The sequence below is a fragment of the Hyperoodon ampullatus genome, assembly GCF_949752795.1.
Source record: "Hyperoodon ampullatus genome assembly, chromosome: 1".
NCBI classification, from domain to species: domain Eukaryota; kingdom Metazoa; phylum Chordata; class Mammalia; order Artiodactyla; family Ziphiidae; genus Hyperoodon; species Hyperoodon ampullatus.
In genome coordinates, this window is record NC_136914.1 from 206,682,963 (window position 1) to 206,705,002 (window position 22,040).

A 22,040-nucleotide genomic window follows, 5' to 3' on the forward strand; every position below is an offset into this window, starting at 1 on the left:
GTAGAGCTCAAAATGGAAGCAATCACAGTCCAAGGTCTTTCCATTCTTCTAGACCAGGAGTTGACAAAACTTTTTACATAAAGTGCCAGGGAGTACATGTTTTAGCTTTGTAGGTTATATAGTTTTTATCACAAGTACTTAGCTCTTTGGTTGTAACACAGAAGTGGACATGGACAATGCACGAAAGAATGACTGCATCTGGATTCTAATAAAACTTGATTTACAAAATCTGGTAGTGTGCAGGCCTGCAGACTATTATTTTCCAACCCCTTCAAATCTAGCCAAAGTCCTTTCTCTGTCCCTAAATCTCAAGAATGACTACCTAAAAGAATGGTTGAGAAAATAAAATTAAATACTGTCTGGGAAAGTGCTTTGAACACTATGGATCACTGCAAGGCCAGTTATTAATTTAAGCTCACCTCACAGGGTAGTTGTAAGGATGAAATGGATTAATGTACACAGAACACTTAAAACGCCCCTGACAATTAGCAAGTGCTTATGAAATGCTGTCAATAATTTTTATTTAACATTATTATTTATCCTACCTGTTCACAACCTTCATGGATTCCACTTTCTTTAGGATAAGTCACAAATCCTCTGATCTTGCGAAAGAAGCCTTTGTTTTACTTTTCTGGACTCTTTCTTCCCAACTAGCTCATTCTGCCAAACTTCTCTTTTCCATCCTCTTGAAAGTACTTCCTTTCTTTTGTTCTTTCTGCTTCCGTGTCCTCCTGTATGCTTTATCAGCTGCCTAAAACTTACCCACACTTTATTTTATTTTTTGAATTTTATTTTATTTATTTTTTTATACAGCAGGTTCTTATTAGTTATCCATTTTACATACATTAGTGTATATATGTCAATCCCAATCTCCCAATTCATCACACCACTACTCACCCCCCCTGCTGCTTTCCCCCTTGGTGTCCATACGTATCCTCTCTACGTCTGTGTCTCAATTTCTGCCCTGAAAACCAGTTCATCTGTACCATTTTTCTAGGTTCCATATATATGCATTAATGTACGATATTTGTTTTTCTCTTTCTGACTTACTTCACTCTGTATGACAGTCTCTAGATTCATCCACGTCTCTATAAATGACCTGATTTAGTTCCTTTTTATGGCTGAGTAATATTCCACTGTATATATGTACCACATCTTCTTTATCCATTCGTCTTTCGATGGGCATTTAGGTTGCTTCCATGACATGGCTATTGTAAGTAGTGCTGCAATGAATATTGGGGTGCATGTCTCTCTTTGAATTATGGTTTTCTCTGGGTATATGCCCAGTAGTGGGATTGCTGGGTCATATGGTAATTCTATTTTTAGTTTTTTAAGGAACCTCCATACTGTTGTCCATAGTGGCTGTATCAATTTACATTCCCACCAACAGTGCAAGAGGTTTCCCTTTTCTCCACACCCTCTCCAGCATTTGTTGTTTGTACATTTTCTGATGATGCCCATTCTAACTGGTGTGAGGTGATACCTCATTGTAGTTTTGATTTGCATTTCTCTAATGGTTAGTGATGTTGAGCAGCTATTCATGTTCTTCCTGGCCATCTGTATGTCTTCTTTGGAGAAATGTCTATTTAGGTCTTCTGCTCATTTTTGGATTGGGTTGTTTGTTTTTTTAATATTGAGCTGCATGAGCTGTTTATATATTTGGGAGATTAATCCTTTGTCTGTTGATTCATTTGCAAATATTTTTCTCCCATTCTGAGGGTTGTCTTTTCATCTTGTTTGCAGTTTCCTTTGCTTTGCAAAAGCTTTTAAGTTTCATTAGATCCCATTTGTTTATTTTTGTTTTTACTTCCATTACTCTAGGAGGTGGATCAAAAAGGATCTTGCTGTGATTTATGTCAAAGAGTGTTTTTCCTATGTTTTCCTCTAAGAGTTTTATAGTGCCTGGTCTTACATTTAGGTTTCTAATCCATTTTGAGTATATTTTTGTGTATGGTGTTAGGGAGTGTTTAATTTCATTCTTTTACATGTAGCTATCCAGTTTTCCCAGCACCACTTATTGAAGAGACTCTCTTTTCTCCATTGTATACCCTTGCCTCCTTTGTCATACATAGATCAGTTGACCATAGGTGCGTGGGTTTACCTCTGCGCTTTCTATCATGTTCCATTGAGCTATATTTATGTTTTTTTGCCAGTACCATACTGTCTGATTACTGTAGCTTTGTAGTATAGTCTGAAGTCAGGGAGTCTGATTCTTCCAACTCTATTTTTTTCCCTCAAGACTGCTTTGGCTATTCGGGGTCTTCTGTGTCTCCATACAAATTTTAAGACTTTTTGTTCTGGTTCTGTAAAAAATGCCATTGGTAATTTGATAGGGATTGCAATGAATCTGTAGATTGCTTTGGGTAGTATAGTCATTTTCACAATATTGATTCTTCCAATCCGAGAACATGGTATATCTCTCCATCTGTTGGTATCATGTTTAATTGCTTTCATCAGTGTCTTATAGTTTTCTGCATACAGGTCTTTAGTCTCCCTAGGTAGGTTTATTCTTAGGTATTTTATTCTTTTGAGTGCAATGGTAAATGGGAGTGTTTCCTTAATTTCTCTTGCAGGTTTTTCATCATTAGTGTATAGAAATGCAAGAGACTTCTGTGCAATAATTTTGTATCCTGCAACTTTATCAATTTCTTTGATTATTTCTAGTAGTTTTCTGGTAGCATCTTTAGGGTTCTCTATGTATAGTATCATGTCATCTGAAAACAGTGACAGTTTTACTTCTTCTTTTCCAATTCGTATTTTTTTATTTCTTTTTCTTCTCTGATTACCATGGCTAGGACTTCCAGAACTATGTTGAATAATAGTGGTGAGAGTGGACGTCCTTGTCTTGTTCCTGATCTTAAAGGAAATGCTTTCAGTTTTTCACCACTAAGAATGATGTTTGCTGTGGGTTTGTCATATATGGCCTTTATTATGTTGAGGTAGGTTCCCTCTATGCCCATTTTCTGGAGAGTTTGTATCATAAATGGGTGTTGAATTTTGTCAAAAGCTTTTTCTGCATCTATTGAGATGATCATATGGTTTTTATTCTTCAGTTTGTTAATATGGTGTATCACATTGATTGATTTGCATATATTGAAGAATCCTTGCATCCCTGGAATAAATCTCACTTGATCATGCTCTATGATCCTTTTAATGTGTTGTTGGATTCTGTTTGCTAGCATTTTTTTGAGGATTTTTGCAACTATGTTCATCAGTGATATTGGTCTGTAGTTTTCTTTCTTTGTGACATCTTTGTCTGGCTTTGGTATCAGGGTGATGATGGCCTCGTAAAATGAGTTTGGGAGTGTTCCTCCCTCTGCTATATTTTGGAAGATTTTGAGAAGGATAGGTGTTAACTCTTCTCTATATGTTTGAGAGAATTCGCCTGTGAAGCCATGTGGTCCTGGGCTTTTTTTTGTTGGAAGATTTTTAATCGTAGTCTCAATTTCAGTGCTTGCGATTGGTCTGTTTATATTTTCTATGTCTTCCTGGTTCAGTCTCGGAAGGTTGCACTTTTCTAAGAATTTGTCCATTTTTTCCAGGGTGTCCATTTTATTGGCATATAGTTGCTGTAGTAATCTCTCATGATCCTTTATATTTCTGAAGTGTCAGTTGTTACTTCTGCTTTTTCATTTCTAATTCTATTGAGTCTTCTCCCTTTTTTTTCTTAATGAGTCTGGCTAATGGTTTATCTATTTTGTTTATCTTCTCTTTTAGTTTTATTGATCTTTGCTATTGTTTTCTTTTTTCCTAGTTCATTTATTTCTGCTCTGATCTTTATGATTTCTTTCCTTCTGCTAACTTTGGGTTTTGTTTTTTTTTCTTTCTCTAGTTCTTTTAGGTGTAAGGTTAGATTGTTTATTTGAGATTTTTCTTGTTTCTTGAGGTAGGCTTGTATTGCTATAAACTTCCCTCTTAGAACTCCTTTTGATGCATCCCATAGGTTTTGGATTGTGGTGTTTTCATTGTCATTTGTCTCTATGGACTTTTTGATTTCCTCTCTGATTTCTTCAGTGATCTCTTGGTCATTTAGTAGTGTATTGTTTAGCCTCCATGTGTCTGTGTTTTTTACGTTTTTTTCCCTGTAATTCATTTCTAATCTCATAGTGTTGTAGTCAGAAGAGATGCCTGCTATGATTTCAATTTTCTTAAATTTACTTAGGCTTGATTTGTGACCCAAGATGTGGTCTATCCTGGAGAATGTTCCGTGTGCACTTGTGAAGAAAGTGTAAGCTGCTGTTTTTTGGATGGAATGTCCTATAAATATCAATTAAATCTATCTGGTCTAATGTGTCATTTAAAGCTTGTGTTTCCTTATTAATTTTCTGTTTAGATGATCTGTCCATTGGTGTAAGTGAGGTGTTAAAGTCCCCCACTATTATTGTGTTACTGTCAATTTCCTCTTTTATAGCTGTTAGCAGTTGCCTTATGTATTGAGGTGCTCCTATGTTGGGTGCACATATATTTAGAATTTTTATATCATCTTCTTGGACTGATCCCTTGATCATTATGTAGTGTCCTTCCTTGTCTCTTGCAACATTCTTTATTTTAAAGTCTATTTTATCTGATATGAGTATAGCTCCTCCAGCTTTCTTTTGATTTCCATTTGCATGGAATATCTTTTTCCATCCCCTCACTTTCAGTCTGTATGTGTCCATAGGTCTGAGGTGGGTCTGTTGTAGACAGCATATATATGGGTTTTGTTTTTGTATCCATTCAGCGAGCCTGTGTCTTTTGGTGGGAGAATTTTATCCATTCATGTTTAAGATAATTATTGATATGTATGTCCCTATTATCATTTTCTTAATTGTTTTGGATTTGTTTTTGTAGGTCCTTTTCTTCTCTTGTGTTTCCTACTTAGAGAAGTTCCTTTAGCATTTGTTGTAGAGCTGGTTTGGTGTTGCTGAATTCTCTTAGCTTTTGCTTGTCTGTAAAGCTTTTCTCTATTGAATCTGAATGAGATCCTTGCTGGGTAGAGTAATCTTTGCTGTAGGTTCTTTCCTTTCATTACTTTAAGTAAGTCATGCCACTCCCTTCTGGCTTGTAGAGTTTCTGCTGAGAAATCAGCTGTTAACCTTATGGGAGTTCCCTTGTATGTTATTTGTCATTTTTCCCTTGCTGCTTTCAATAATTTTTCTTTGTCTTTAATTTTTTCCAGTTTGATTACTATGTGTCTTGGCATGTTTCTCCTTGGGTTTATCCTGTATGGGACTCTGTGCGCTTCCTGGATTTGGGTGGCTATTTCCTTTCCCATGTTAGGGAAGTTTTCGACTATAATCTCTTCAAATATTTTCTCAGGTCCTTTCTCTCTCTCCTCCTTCTGGGACCCCTATAATGTGAATGCTGTTGCCTTTAATGTTGTCCCAGTGGTCTCCTAGGCTGTCTTCATTTCTTTTCATTCTTTTTTCTTTATTCTGTTCCACAGCAGTGAATTCCACCATTCTGTCTTCCAGGTCACTTATCCATTCTTCTGCCTCTGTTATTCTGCTGTTGATTCCTTCTAGTGTATTGTTCATTTCAGTTATTGTATTGTTCATCTCTGTTTGTTTGTTCTTTAGTTCTTCTAGGTGTTTGTTAAACATTTCTGCATCTTCTCTGTCTTTGCCTCCATTCTTTTTCTGAGGTCCTGGATCATCTTCACTATCATTATTCTGAATTCTTTTTCTGGAAGTTTGCCTATCTCCACTTCTTTTAGTTGTTCTTCTGGGGCTTTATCTTGTTCCTTCATCTGGTACATAGCCCTCTGCCTTTTCATCTTGTCTATCTCTCTGTGAGCATGGTTTTTGTTCCACAGGCTGCAGGATTGTAGTTTTTTTGCTTCTGCTGTCTGTCCTCTGGTGGATGAGGCTATCTAAGAGGCTTGAGCAAATTTCCTGATGGGAGGGACTGGTGTTGGGTAGAGCTGGCTGTTGCTCTGGTGGGCAGAGTTCAGTAAAACTTTAATCCACTTGTCTGCTGATGGCTGGGGCTGGGTTCCCTCCCTGTTGGTTGTTTGGCTTGAGGCCACCCAACACTGGAGCCTACCTGGGCTCTTTGGTGGGGCGAATGGCAGACTCTGGGAGGGCTCAAGCCAAGGAGTACTTCCCAGAACTTCTGCTGTCAGTGTCCTTGTCATCACGGTGAGACACAGCCACCCCCCGCCTCTGCAGGAGACCCTCCAACACTAGCAGGTAGGTCTAGTTCAGTCTCCTATGGGGTCACTGCTCCTTCCCCTGGGTCCCGATGCGCACACTACTTTGTGTGTGCCCTCCAAGAGTGGAGTCTTTGTTTCCCCCAGTCCTGTCAAAGTCCTGCAATCAAATCCCGCTAGCCTTCAAAGTCTGATTCTCTAGGAATTCCTCCTCCCATTGCCAGACCCGCAGGTTGGGAAGCCTGACGTGGGGCTCAGAATCTTCACTCCAGTGGGTGGACTTCTGTGGTATAAGTGTTCTCCAGTTTGTGAGTCACCCACCCAGCAGTTATGGGATTTGATTTTATTGTGATTGTGCCCGTCATACCATCTCATTGTGGCTTCTCCTTTGTCTTTGGTTGTGGGGTATCTTTTTTGGTGAGTTCCAGTCTCTTCTTGTCAATGATTGGTCAGCAGTCAGTTGTGATTCCAGTGGTCTCGAAAGAGGGAGTGAGAGCATATCCTTCTACTCTGTCATCTTGAACCAATCTCCCTTATCCACACTTTAAGTGGCAGCTTACCTCCTGTTCTTTCCTGACTATGATAGTAAAATCATAAGAAGTTCATATTTAGTCATTTAGACATGACTAGTCATGTTCTAGTCATTGTACTAAGTTTTTAACATGATTTGCCTTCAGAATATCCCTAATAAGGAAGGTATTATTATTCCCAATATACAGATGAAATTAAGATTCATAGAACTTAACTAGTTTTCTCAAGATCATACAGCTAGGACCCTAGATAATTTGTCTCTAGAATACATGTACTCTTTACCACTGCACTGTACTGCCTCTTTAACTGGAGTGAGATATCTGTCCTCTAATCTCTTACAGGAATCCTTATGATTTACTTGATAGGAGTCATTTATGCCTTTTATGATTTTCTTCCTGTGTGACTGTGAACTTTAAGCTCCTTGAGAGCATCCTTGTGCCCAGACGTGCAAGGCTGATAATCAGGAGGTTCACACTGGGATGACTGTACGAGGTTAAATGTGGAAATATCTGCCTAACAGTTGGGTCTTACCACTGCCCAAAACCCTTCAAGCATCTCACCTACCAACCCAGCTATGCTGACCCCTATCCTTGGAGTCCCTGCTTCTCCTGGCAATCCAGAAGTGAATGGGTTAATACCTAGAACACCAGGAAACCTCCCAAACCCTGCTCCTAAACTAAGATCCCTATTCATTCCGATTGGTCATTGCCATGTCTGAGCATCTCGAACATCACCCCATCTGATATTTTGAAAAGTCCATTGTAGATGCTTATGACTGTACACTGATGTGAAAGAAAATAAGGACAGATGGGAAAGAAGAAAAATACCATGCAGACACTGGAGAATGGTGACATTCTGTTACCAGCAATGGTAGCAGAAAATGACCAGCATTGTCACACGGTAATTATGGCATCCCAGTGAGTTAAACTCACTGCGTGTATCAGAAATGTGCATCAGAAACTCCCTGCATGTTTCAGAGGCAAGGCACTATGCAAATTAAAGGCAGGTTATAATTTTTAATCACTTAGCATCCAAGCACACCTGTGACTCTATCTTGGTGAGCAGCTATGGAGGCATGGGCCCACCATCACCAGTGGAATCATCAGCTAGAGAACATTCCTTTTGTTTGTCGCTGTTCTGACCAATCATCGCCACAGGCTTTCCTGAATCCTGCAGCAGCAGGAGTCCTCTTTAAACCCAAAGCACGAATCCATCCCTCTGGGATTCTGCCACAGAGAAGACTTGGTAATTTTTTTTTAATGCTCATTAAAAACCATTCTGAAACCATTTTATTTCCTGGATGAAAATGGCATCACATTAGCCCTACCAGACCAGTCCCCGAAATTTAGAAGAAAATTGTGCAGAAATACAGAGTTCATTTACTCAAGTAAGCACACACCTGCATTACAGAATGGTTCAATTTTCATCCCAGCAGCAATCCCTAGGTCTGAGTTACATAAATGAATAATACATTTAGTATGTTATTAAATGGGGCTGCTTACCTCTGTAATAACAAGGCAACTTATGATTATGTTGGACTTAAGCTCTGAATATTACTGGGATGCATTTAGTTGGTAAAACATTCTTCAATCTGCCAAGAATAAAAATGCTTTATAATGGCAAGGGAGTCTTTGTACAATTACTGAAAGGAAACATTCTGCAAATATACCTTTGATATTACCGACCGTTCATCTGTAGATAGTGTCTTGTTATTTCAACAACCCCAGTTTCAGCTACTCTCTTCCTTCCTTTCTTGATACTCCTCTGTCAACTTTTCCTTTTTACCCCTACCCTCTTTGATTTTCCTTCTGGCTGCCTGCCAGTCTTAAAAAAAAGAGGAAGGCCATAGTTTTTCTTTGTGAGAGTAAAACTGGAAAAAACATTGGAAGTCTTCATATCCTGTGATTTTGCTATTCAGCAGTTTTTTAAAATTTATGATTTTGTACAGATGTTTATGGTACAGATGTTTGATACAGATGTTTATGACTATTCAGTGTATGCTAAGTTGACAATATAGTCTAGTTTAGTCAATCACAACCCTGTATGTGATGTCAAGACCCTGCCCCCAGAAATTATGGTTTACTTGAGAATTCTGGGCATCAGTGAGTTTTTGTTTTTAAGTTCCCCTGGTGATTCTAGTGTGCAGCCAGGATTAAAGATCACTGCCCTGGTGGTTAAAACTAGTGCTGTGGAACCAAATAGTCTGAGTTTAAATGCAGGCTCTTACTCATTAGATAAACTTGGGCAATTTACCCAGACTCTAATGTTTGGGTTCTCTGCCTGTAAAATAGGAATAATTACAGAATCTTTCCCTAAAGTTCTTGGGAGGATTAAATGAGATAATGTATTCAAAAGGACTTAGCATAGAATCTGGCACATTGCAAGACCTTAATAAATATTAAAATATCAAAAGGTAGTAAAAAGTTAGTATTCAATGTTTTAAATATTAGCTTGCTCTTATACAGCAAGTTCCCTGAAAATAGAAGCCATGCTCTTACTGCCAAGATTACCTTAAGATCAAATCAGACCACATCAATTTCTTCCTTAAAATCATTCAGAACTGCTTATGGCTTATCCATAAAGGGTAAAGTTCAGGTTTAAAGGAGAGCTCCATGATCTGTCCTCAATGCATTTTTTTTCAGCTTTAGCTCTTTCCACTGCCTGACATGCTTCCTGAGCTCAGGCCAGGTTGAAGTCTACATGTCTTCTTCTGCCTCTGTTGTTCATTCTGCCTGGGATGGTCTTTACTCTGTCAAGCTCCTATTCATTCATTAAAAATCAGTGTAGAGGGCTTCCCTGGTGGCGCAGTGGTTGAGAGTCCGCCTGCCGATGCAGGGGACACAGGTTCGTGCCCCGGTCTGGGAAGATCCCACATGCCACAGAGCAGCTGGGCCCGTGAGCCATGGCCGCTGAGCCTGCGTATCCAGAGGCTGTGCTCCACAATGGGAGAGGCCACAACAGTGAGAGGCCCGCGTACCACAAAAATAAAAAACAAAAACCCCCAAAAACAAAACAAAATAAGATCAGTGTAGAAATTATGTTTTCCTATGATGTCTCCTCTTTTTTCACAGTAGTTGTTACATGTAATGACCAAGAAAGGGCTAGAACTCTAGGTTTTCTTATAGCCAAGGTAGGTCTTGTTGTCGCTGAGCTCTGTTGACCTTCATTTGTGCACACGAGAAAAATTTAAATAGTTTAATTTCTTGGTTTGTACTATGTGTCTTTGTTTTCAAGGGAAAACCGCCTTGTTACAATGACACTTAACTTGAAACGAGAAATGGGCAAGCCCTGGGGACAGAGAAGGGAGCTGGTTCTGGGGACAGTGTATGGCTAACACTTAAAATCTTTCTAGATCCAATGTGCTCATATTTCAACAATAATCCTATGTAGCAGCCATAACCCCAACATTCAGAAAGAATAGGGTTCCATGGCTGACGAAGCAGGTTCTCCAAGTTTCTCTCCTCAAGGCAATAGCTCTCAGGACTTTCCCCTTAAACTGAGTAAGCAGGCCTTGGGATTAGGGGACTCTCATCAGACAGAACACTAAATTGAGGGGAGAAAACTTCTCTTGCATTAAGTAGGATGGAAGCACAAGTCATTTAATTTGAACAGTAAATAGAATGTGGCTTCATTCTGAATGCCAACTTGATGAAGTGAGACATATGGCCAAGTTAAACTAAATGACAGCATCAAAAATCATGAGAATGGCTCATGGAATCCACTGCTAGAGTCAACTAGTTGTACAACAAATTTATAGAAGGAAAATTTCCCTACTTTTAAGCATCGGCAGTCCAAGGAATCCTAATACTGAATCATTTCAAATTGGTCATGAACATGTCAGAACCTGAAGGGATCTCAAAGATCATCCAACAGAATCCCTCTGTTTGCACATCAGAAAAAAAAGAGATGCAGTTTAGAGGGCTTGCCAAGCTCACACAGGGGGCAAATAGTGGTTATGGGCCTTGGGACTGAGTTTGGAACTCTCCTGCCATGATGCCATACTACGCGGATGAGGATCGTTATTGCCAATACCACTGATGTGGGCAAGGACGGCGATGCAAGGAACCAGATCTCCACGTACACCTTCTTCATTACAACCCTAATGCCATCCCATACAAATATGGGAAAATGCATCTAAGAAAGATATTCTGAAAAATCAACTTTGTAGCAACAGACAGCTATGGAGCGTTTGCTGTGAGACTGCATGGATGAGTTCCAAGAAAACAGTTACTTGGGCCCTTGCAGTGCTGGGGTCTATAAACAATGCAAGTGATTTCCTTTCTGTGGACTTGAAACACATGCACCACTTTTAGGACTAGTTATTCTCTGTGATGCACATTGACAAATCTTGCTGAGTAAATCAGACTGAACATCAAGATCCCCAGCAAGATCAGAAATGGGATCACTTGGGAAATAACCACAGCCCCCAGAGACCCTGGAAATAGCAACCCCAGAGCGCAGTGGCAGGATAACCAAGGTCTAAATGTTTTCATAGCTGGAAAGGAATACGTTTCTAGAAAGCATTTTTATTTATTTGTTTTTTTAACACCTTTATTAGAGTATAATTGCTTTACAATGGTGTGTTAGTTTCTGCTTTATATAGAAAGCATTTTTAAAACATTCTAAATGTATGTTGACAGTATGGAGATTGCTATTTTGCTATACTTTATGTGTATATATTTTTTCCTGGACCCACTAAGTATTTTTATATAGATACTGAATTAATGTTATTTTAAAATCTTTTTTTTAACTTCCTGAGTAAATATTCCCATTGAATATTGAGGAACTAACCCTGAGGATCAATAACAACTGTCACTGTACATTTACATTCTTTCTGGAGGGATTAATGGCTCCTCGAAAGAAACTCCACAGACAAAAATTTCTATATCCACTTTTTTATAAACACATCTAGAAATATCTCTGGCTTAATAGCAAAAAGAAATCTGTCCCTTGAGAAGATTATCTTGGCTTCTTAGAATAAACCAGCCCAATGTCTACTTTATTTTGTATTTACAGACTCTTTTACGGTTGGCATGAAACAAGCAACATCCTAGTTAATTTGGCAACTTAAATTTGTATCATGTTCCCTGGATCCAAAACAGTATAAACAAGATTTAACCATATATAAGTACAACTAAATAAGCTTGGGCTTCTGTATGTGCAAACTGAGATATTTATAGTCATCGATGGAGAAACAGAGGAATGAGTTTGAGGTTATTTCAGCACTAAATGCCAGATGATGTACAAAGGAATACTGATTTCATTTTATTTGAAGAAAAGGGACTCGTTTACTAATCAGGTAAATGTGTTATCTGCCTTGAGTGGTACTGGGGACAGACGTGGTTTTTTTTTTGTTTTTTTTTTTTGCGGTACGCGGGCCTCTCACTATCGCGGCCTCTCTTGTTGCGGAGTACAGGCTCTGGACGCGCAGGCTCAGCGGCCATGGCTCACGGGCCCAGCCGCTCTGCGGCATGTGGACTCTTCCCGGACCGGGGCACGAACCCGTGTCCCCTGCATCGGCAGGTGGACTCTCAACCACTGCACCACCAGGGAAGCCCAAGACGTGTTTTGATGTACAGTGGTTACTAATTATGTGACTTTATGAGCCTACACAAGCTATTATTTCAGTTTTACCGATGACCAAACAAGGGCTTAGGTTAAATGTGTCCTAGATCTCAGTACCGTCATGACTATTAACTATGAAATAAATGTCTGGACTATAGATACACAATAAAAGGAAGTTTTCCCCCTCTTTTTACCTTCACTCCAGAGGAGTCCTTCACTCCAAAAGTCCAGATGCTGGTGATGGCATCTGCATTTTGTAAAGTGACTACTATCTGCTAAGCACTGTGCTGCATGCTTCATATACAGTATCATATTTAATCAACCTCCAAAAGCAAATAGCAAAATTTTATAGGTTACAAAACTAAATCTCAAAGAAAGGAAGTCACTTGCTAAAGATAAAGGTAAATGGCAGAGACGGGATTAAGACTCTTAATCTGTTTCATTCTAAAATAACTCTATTTTTCACCAAACAACACATCCCCCCTTTGAGTTCACTCTGTACCCATAACAGGCTGAGGCCCCATTACCAGCCTCCTTGCTTTCCATGGAATGGCTTGTGGAAGGCACGAAGGAAAGGGTGAAAAGAGGTAGGGAGAACGTGGTAGAAGCATGCTCACACGCTGTCCTGTGGTGTGGACATTGGACACTTGAGACCACTGGACCAAGCCCTAAGGACTGGTGGCTACAGCCACCTACAGGGACATTCTGTACCTATTTCAATACTTATTCCAACTCTCTTTTCTAAGACCTTGCTAAGAACTGAAACAAAAACTGCACACCTGTTCACTTCTACACAGTGAAGCTGGTAACAATTTTGGCATCTCCTTGAAATAGCATTTCTATTGGGAATAATAATAACCAATGTTAGAATGTTTCCATCACAGTGAAGTGAGTGAATCTGAGAACACTGTTTATATATCCAGGGTAATAAACTAACTGTGAGTGCAACCATAACCATTTACAAAGTGAGGCCTTAAAAAAAAAAAAAAAAAAGGAAGGTTTACCTGCATGCTTTCAAGTAAACTCGCAGAAAGGTGCTACTGGCAGATTTGCTTGTTAAGCTTGATTGACAAGGGACGACTGTTTAGTAGACCTGTTCAACTCAAGTTCTGATTGCATGGCTGCAGTCTGTGCCCTGCTGTAAGGGACTGGGTGAGGCAAGGGAGGTGCCTGGTGAGTGAAATCTATGGAGGCAAGAACTCTCAAACCAGCCCTGCCCTTGTGATTCCTCTGCACTTCATCCCAGCCTGAAGCTAATACAGATTCTGTGCTGACAACCCGAGATGCTCATGGATGGCTTAAAACAGGCATTGGAGGGACTCAGCGGGGCCCAATGGCTCCTTAATTCTAGAGACTTCCAGGCACAAACGTCAGGGCTTGTCTTTGAGAAAACTACCAGCATGGCCTTTTCACCTGGATCATTTCTTGTTCCTTTGCCTACAATAACCTGCTTCACACCTTAATTTGGGAAATCCTGCTTGCCCTTCCTCTCAGTGTTCCCTTACAGAATCCATTGGTGTCCATGTTTTAAAGGAGGATGGCAGTTAATATAACTGAATCTCTCATGTGTGGGACTCACAGGCAGCGCGTGGGCAGGAAGCTGGTGTTTCAACCCTTAATGGGGGAGATATCTGGCAATGCCTGGATACTCAGCTCTAAAAAGCAATCAGCTGATTGGGTGGAGTTTGCTTTAGGGGCTCTCAGAAAGACCTTCAATTGCCAAAGAGACTCTAATTATTGTTGTAGGGTATTTTTTGTGTTTTGGGGGGTTTATTTTATTTTATTTTATTTTTTTGGTGGTATGCGGGCCTCTCACTGTTGTGGCCTCTCCCGTTGCGGAGCACAGGCTCTGGATGCGCAGGCTCCACGGCATGTGGGATCTTCCCGGACTGGGGCACGAACCCGTGTCCCCTGCATCGGCAGGCGGACTCTCAACCACTGCGCCACCAGGGAAGCCCTGTTGTAGGGTTTTAATAACAATTATTATGTTATGAGAATGCTAACTGCAGCATTGTTTATAGCAGCACAAAACAGGAAATGACCAAAATGTCCATGAAAGGGATGACTACATAATCCCAGGGGCTTGAATCCTAGGGAGTTAAAAGAAATTAGATGGAGAGTAGCCTTATATACTCTGACTTGGAAAGATGTTTAAGTTATGTTTTTGAATGAAAAAGGGAACTAGAAGAACAACACATCTAGTAGGAAACTGCATATAAAAACAACCAAATTAATTTTGTATATTTTTTTCTTGGCATCATTATTCACTGACAAATGCAAAGGAAAGTGTTTAGAAACATGTATATCAAACAGATCACACTTGTGTGGGAAAGGGGGCCAGGATTGGGGTGAACATCTGAACTGGCTTTTTAAACAGAGAAAACATGTATTTGTTTTGTAATTAAACATCTGTAAGTGAAAAGCTAAATATTTAATGGCAGCATTGTAGCAGCTACAACAGATTACTGAATCTGTGCTTATGAAATGCCACTGAATCGACACAGAGCCAAGTGACATCTGGGGTCAGGGACTGGAGTGGTATTCAGAAGGGCAGAAAGTTCTTTTTCAATTTCACCTACACTTTATCTCTTGCCAGCTCTTGTGTTGGCTACAGACACTGCAAATGGGAATTTGATGATATTGGGGCCTTCTTTGAGGGTGATTTCAGGCCCCTGTCCCAGCTAATGGTCTTTCTATTCCTGATGCAAATGTGTAGTTTAGACAGTAGGTTGATCTGTGGGGTTATGATTAATACCCGCTTCCCCGACCTTAGCCCATAGGGCGCTATGCAGATGGTCACTCTTCCACCTGTGAGCCCTTTACTTTTGAGAGCAGGGCATTCATCCTATCTGCTGATAACTGGTATTAATTGTATGTTCCTTTTACACAAACTTGCTCACTGATGCTAATGCTTTTCTGCAGAAAGTTTAAATGGAATGGATGAAACTAGCAGATGTGATAACTCAAGAAAAGTCCCTTAGGGTCAGATGCTCTCAGGTAATGCCCACGGAGAGGAGCAACCTTCTGAGAGTGGAGGTGGAGCCCTAGGAAGTAATATTTGTGACTGTGTGATTAATAAACATAACTGCATTGACAAACATTTATATACCTGGACACATATTGTTGAACCACTTTTTTAATTGAAATTTTAGTTTTATAGGGCATAGGTGAAAAATCCCATTGAATAGAATACTATAAATTATTCATCTCTGATGTTTTATTTTATATGGGTTAGGATTTATTTGGGTTTCACATACTGAGTTCACCAAAGGAATGGTGAAACCTATTTAGGGGTAGCTGAAAAATGTGTGTGTGTGTGCGTGTGTGTATAAATATATGTATATAATTATAAAATTAAAATACATATATATTCTCAATAAACTGAAAAGTGAGGGGTCATCAGCCTTTATTCTGCCTTATTACAGTGATTTGAGTAGCCTCTGGAACAATTAGACCCCTCTGTACTTCAGCCTCCTCTCATTAATACCAAAGAGAGAATAGTATAACTCCCCTGACTGACAGTGAAAAAAAATCAATTCTGAAATTAGCTTCAGGGGCTCTTAATGCCCTTTACAATGTCTAAACATGTTGGTACATGCAAGTGATAAAACTACTGTCTTTGGCATTTCTTCACCATTAAGTTTAGTTATTTCACCAGCCCTGTTCAATTTCTCCCACGATGCTAGATGCTGAAGACCTCACTGACCTATTGCTGTAAAAATGTTATTTGTATTTTTCTCAGATTTTGTGTTTCTCTTCAAATAAATCACAGCTTATTTCTTTATTCAATCAGAGATAAGAATATTTGATGTATGTGTCTATGTTTTTTCCCTCCTTCTGCAAAAAGTTTGAATGGAATGGATGAAACCAGCAGATGTGATAACTCAACAAAAGTCCCTTAGGGTGAGATGCTCTGAGAGTAGTATATATTATTTTGGTAATTTTTTTAAATTAAAAAAACTTTTAAAATTTCAAATACAAAAGTACATAAATGGAAACATGAACATCCTCTCCTCTGTATTGCAGCTCGCATGAGAAATGAGAAGGGCAATTGTCAAGTAATGCTGGCCTATCGGTGAGGTACCTACTCTCTCCCTCCCTCCCTTTTTCCCTCCTCCCACCCCTTCTTCCCTCCCCCTCCCTCCCTCCCCCTCCATCCCTCCTTCCCTTCCTTCCTTCCTTTCCTCTCTTTTTAACTTTTCAATATCAGAATTCTCAAATATGCACAAATGAGAGAAAATAGTATCATAAATACCCATGCCCTCATTAACTTATCTTCCAAATTTACTAAACCTATCCCTTTTTCTAATATTTTAAAACAAATGCCATATACCATGTATCTTTAAAAGATAAGGTTTCTTTTTTTAGCCTAACCAAAATATCATTATGACACCTAAATATATAATATATTTAGTTAATATAATAGAAATATTTAGATTTAGATATAACCTGATATCACCTGTGATAGTCAATTTTATGTGTCAACTTGCATGAGCCTCAGGATGGCTAGATATTGGTCAAACATTATTCAGGGTGTTTCTCTGATGGTGTTTTTGGATGAGATTAACATTTAAATCAGTAGACTGAGTAAAACAGATTGCCCTCCCTAATGTGGGTGGGCCTCTTCCAATCAGTTGAAGGCCTAAATAAAACAGAAATGCTAAGCCTCTTCTGAATAAGAGAAAATTTGTCCTGCCTGACTGCCTTCAAACTGGACAGTGGCTTTCTTCCTGCCTTCATACTCAGATGGAAACATCAGCTCTTCCTGGGATTTGACCCTGCTGGCCTTCAGACAAGAACCTCACCATCAGCTTTCCTGGCTCAGCATCAGCATTCAGACTGGGACTGGAAACAAACCATCTGTTCTCCTGGGTCTCCAGCTTGCCAACTCCCACCTTGTGGATGTCAGGATTTGGACTTGCCCACCTCCATAGTTGGGTGCTCCCATTCCTTATAACAAATCTCTTTATATACATACATATATATATATATAAAATCTCCAATTGGAGATAGAAAAACATATCTCAGGAAAACCCTGATACATACATCACTAATCACCAGACCACAGTCCATTTCCCCATATGGTTCAAAAACGTCTTTTAATAGTTTTTTTGAATTAGAATCCAAATAAGTTCCGCACACTATTTTCTAAGCCCATAAATATCAGTTACAATTGTGGGAAAGTCACGGAATGGTTTCCCTTTTATGGTATTTCTTAAATAATATTGGATAAACCCCACAACACAGATCATTAAACACAAAATTTAGACTCTGATTCCAGATTTATAAAGATCAGAATGCATGCCTTCAATGTGTCAAGACTGGACAGAGAGAAAATGAAACACATTCCTACTAACACTAGTATACTCTTGAAAAGTCAATGAGCTTCTTTTCTGCCTCAAGTTTCCACATCTATAAAACAGGAAATGCATATGGGAAATATTTGTTTGGCCTTCCACACAGGGATGTCGTGAAGGTAAAAGGTAGCCTCATGTGATTAACTAGTTCTGAAATAAAGTATCAAAAAATGAAGATATGTATATATTATCATCATCGCCACCTTCATCCAAGGAACCTGTTTCGTTTCTTTGTTTGCAACTGGGGTCTTATTCTCAGATGAAATTTGTACTATTAATGCAAATTTGTGCTGTATTATTAAAATGAACAAAAGCAAGTAAATCAGTGCTGTAATGAAATAGGCCTGGCCTTTGATCAGACATAATTCGGTAAGTTTAACACAGGCTGAAAAGCAGCAGAAGTTGACCTCCTAAGGCCACTGCTTCAGACACTCACCCGGTACTATTGAGGTAACTCTGTCCCAAGCTGCAGTCCTTCGACAGAGAAGATGGATTGAACCAAAAGGCTGGCAGGCACTGACCATTGCTGTGTCGCTCATAACCATAGTCACTGTTGGGGAAAGAGCCAAGAGAAACCTTTCAGTAGATGGCAACATTACTGACAACAATTGCACGTCAGTCCACAGCCAACTTCTACCCCGGTCAATTAGTCAAAAAACAGGAATTCACTGAATCAATGCCTTTCCAAACATGGAATCTTTTTTTTTCCATGGAATATCTATCAATTACCCATGAAAACATTCTACAGAAGCCATTTTGAGAAATGCTAGCTTGGAGGCCACAGGGGTGCCTGTGTAGAGAGGAAAGCTCAATGCCCAATAATTCTCATTAAACACCTTTAAGCTGGGAGAGTAGATGTTGTTCTCATTAGGGGGAGACACAGTACTGATTGTGGTTGGGCCCAGAGAAAGCTATAAAGGTGGAAGTCGTCCTCAGTGTCAAGTTTCACTGAAGAGTTTAAGGCATCCACATGTGGCATAATCCTCATTACTAGTGATGTCTTTGGGGTGCTCTTCCAAGACATCTGGATCTACCAAGGAGAGCTGAGCCAGGTCTCTCTGTGCACAAGCCATATGCTTCAAAGTCATAGCAGGAAAGGAAATTTACTTCAGGACTGCTGCAAGCATTCCCCCAAGGAAAAGCTCCATCCTATGCCATTAATGCTGCAGTTGCTTTAAATCTGCTCTCTAGTTTGAAAATAGTCAAAGACTTTCCTCAGCCTCCTCGCATTCTTATTTCCAGGAGCCTCTGAGTGGCCTGATATTCTTGGCTTCTGAAAGATGAACCCAGGCGCAGAGTATGGCAACAAATCGCACCTCCACACACACAGATAAATCGCAGGTGGCAATCAGTGAGCATTAGTATGAATTGGCCCATCTGTGTAATGGAAGTGAGATACTGGCACACAAGGGTTGCCGAAGGAGAATTAGGCTTGCTCAGGGGCCTGTCACCAGGCAGCTGGCACCTAGAATTCTGCCCATACCAGCTGGATTTGGTGCTGATGCAACACAGCATGGGTAGGAAGACTTCAGGAACGCTGCCTACAGGACACCCAGTGTTCATTTAAGGAAATTATTTTACAAACGCTGAAGAATAACAGGCAAGGTCCTCTGGTAGAGGGCTGTCCAGGGGAGAGCCAAGCCAAGAGAGAACATTCAGTGACAACCACCTTTCATTATGCTATAGTCAAGAAGAATCACCGAAGCTCTAGCTACTAGTAGAAACCAATAAGATCATGGTGATCCTTCCAAAATATTTTCAGAAATCATGCAGTTACAAAAATCCCATTTGACCAGGTGACCTTACGATGGCCTTGTTCATGATGCATTTCCCACTTCTCCAATTACATTTTAGTTAGTGGGATGAGCATCAGATTCCAATCACAAATGAATGCAGGAATTGGGCCAAGACTAAGGGGAGTGAGAGATGGAGGAAGGTGGAAACTTAATTGATTTCCTTACCCTGTGTTCTTTTCACCCTAGTCAAGCTTAAAATCGAGAAGAAAACAACACATGACAATGCCAACAGCAAAAGACTAGCCTATGTTGGAACCTTGTAGAAAAGATTCCCAAAGGAACAAAGGTTTCCAAAAGAAATCAGGGAATTAGGACTTACTTTTTCTCTTTGGTTTTCTATGTGAAAATAAATTTGCTCTCTGCCAAAGAATGACTGTTCAGTAAGGCCGAAGTCAAACCACTAAGATAAAAAGTTAACTCCCCATACGGATCCTCCTTGAATAGAGTGAGTGAAGGAGAAGCAGTCAGGTTTCAGAAAGAGGGATGTGATGAATGACACACTCTCCATGGAACTTTTCCCTGTGAATGTATTTCAGGATGTCAATCCTGAAAGGTAGGACAGAGATAAAATACTTTTGTCACTGTAACAATGTTACACTGACTGAAACAGAAGTCAGGGCTGGGGAGGCCCCCCCAGAATTCCTTGTGAGCCCCCATGTAACTGAAGCTCTGCCTTCCCTCTGGCTGAGCCCGGAGAGATAAAGAACTGACTGTTGGCTTGCCTTCTTTACCAACAAGAGAGGAACAGCGTTGGGTTATCGGTCTGAGTTCTGGCAGCCAGTTTGCCAGGCCTACCAGTACTATTTATTTAGAGAATGCTCCTGTCATGGTAGCGTGACAGATGACTTCCTTTTTCTAAGATATGTGATGTGTATGTACACAGTATTTCAGCCCAATCACTGATATTTTGATGATCAGATACGTGACCGATGATCGTTACGTGGCTAATATTGTTAAATGAATGTCTTTGGTTCTTATGCTGGCCAACTTTCAATTATTTAACACTGATATACACATTTAGCAAATGCTTTCTCTAAACCAAAAGCATATAAATAAATTTTATAAAGAAGAAGGAAAAAAAGGAACCAAAAGTGAGATGGACATGATCAAGGGAGTTACCACCTATTCATCCTCAGTCATATTTCAACCTCATCGGAATGTCAAAACCAGAACAAAGCAAGGGCATCACTGGAGCCACAAGCTAGTTTTCTGCTTAACTAATGCTCCAGAAAGAACATTGTGGAACTCTGAGTATATTTAACTTCTCAATGTCTCAGTACTTTTCCAGTTTAAACTCGCTTAATCCTGGTAAAGGAAGAAGTCTCTCTTACCGCTAGGTTCACAAAGCCACAGACGGCAATACTAGTGATTCCATTCTTGCACTGAATTCAGAAAAGTCTTCCATGGCTGTCACAAGCAATAGTCAGCTAACCACTGGTTGAAAACATCCAGGTATAGACAATTTACTGTCCTACAGGATCATTGTTCCACTACCAGGAACCCTAGATTCTAGAAAGACTTTTATCTTGAGCACAAATATGTTTGCTCCCTGAAATGTCCACTTATTGTTTTCAGTGTTGCTGTATGAAGAAACTCAGGGTCTATCTAGTCTCTCTTTTTGTCCTGAGATCTGTCAAATATATGAAGATAATTACCAGCCATCTTCTGAGTCCTCCTTAAGTCTAAAGAAACCCCTGGTTTTTCCATATACACACACACATAGCTAGTAAGCCATGATGTCCCCAAGTGGTAATTTCACATGAATGTAGGCTTGTCACTTGGATTTATGCATGTTACTATTATTTGATATCTAAGCTTTCATTAAGGCCCATGTGGGTTTGAAATACTAGACGACTCTATGGGATAATAGTACAAGCTCACCAGTCAAAATCAGCCTCTGTGCAGACACAGGGTTCAGACTCCATAGCTCCTGCATATTTGCCTTGCATACATTTCCTCTCTGATTTTCTCTTCTTATATATCCTTTTTGCTCCCATGATGCATGCTTCCCCCTGTAAGGAGACAAGAATCTCATGCAGTCGGGCATACAGCTTGGACCTTCCCTACTCAGCATCAGGACAGTTCCGGGAGATGGTCTCAAACCTTAGTGTAATGTGGACATACGCAGTCTGCTTTGTGCTAACAGCATTTCCTTTTTGATTCTAGAGCCCTATCATAGAACATGATGATAAAGGCAATCCTAAAAAGCACTGAGGGTGTGTCCGAAAGTCCGGACCTCTATGTATTCAGCAAACCTTTACTTGGCAAGGTATTAAGTACAGTGCTATAAGGGACACCCAGATAACTAAGACAACCTGCAACAGTGTATGGCCAAAAGAATCTGTAGAATTAAGTTCAATTCTTCTGTAATAAAAAATGTATACATTTGGTCATTTATGAGCATATGAAAGAAGAATATTGCTAAGAAACATAAAGGTCCATTTTGCCTTGATTTATTATGCCTCTGCCCACACAACTTTATAGCACTGATTTTATATCCATCTACCAGATAAGCAAGAGCACTAAATTCAGCATTTCTCCACAAGATAAATAAAAGCTTTGAATATCCCAATGCGTGTGCGTTCCAAAGGGGGAAATATCAGTCACGTAAATGAGTGATCCTTTGATTGTTGAACCTCTGAGGAGAGTGGGTGACTCTAG

General features: G+C 39.8%; 1 protein-coding gene across 4 annotated transcripts in view; it reads right to left on the bottom strand.

Moving 5' to 3' along the window:
- Positions 1-22,040, bottom strand: part of SORCS1 (sortilin related VPS10 domain containing receptor 1) — a gene marked incomplete at both ends in the record, with an annotated part of 574,332 nt that overhangs the window by 83,492 nt on the left and 468,800 nt on the right. For all 4 annotated transcript variants that reach the window (XM_079705434.1, XM_079705435.1, XM_079705437.1 and 1 more), the window contains 2 exons: positions 18,020-18,133; positions 21,261-21,391. In XM_079705434.1, coding sequence (XP_079561560.1) covers positions 18,020-18,133; positions 21,261-21,391 — 245 coding nt within the window. The remainder of the gene's footprint in view (positions 1-18,019; positions 18,134-21,260; positions 21,392-22,040) is intronic.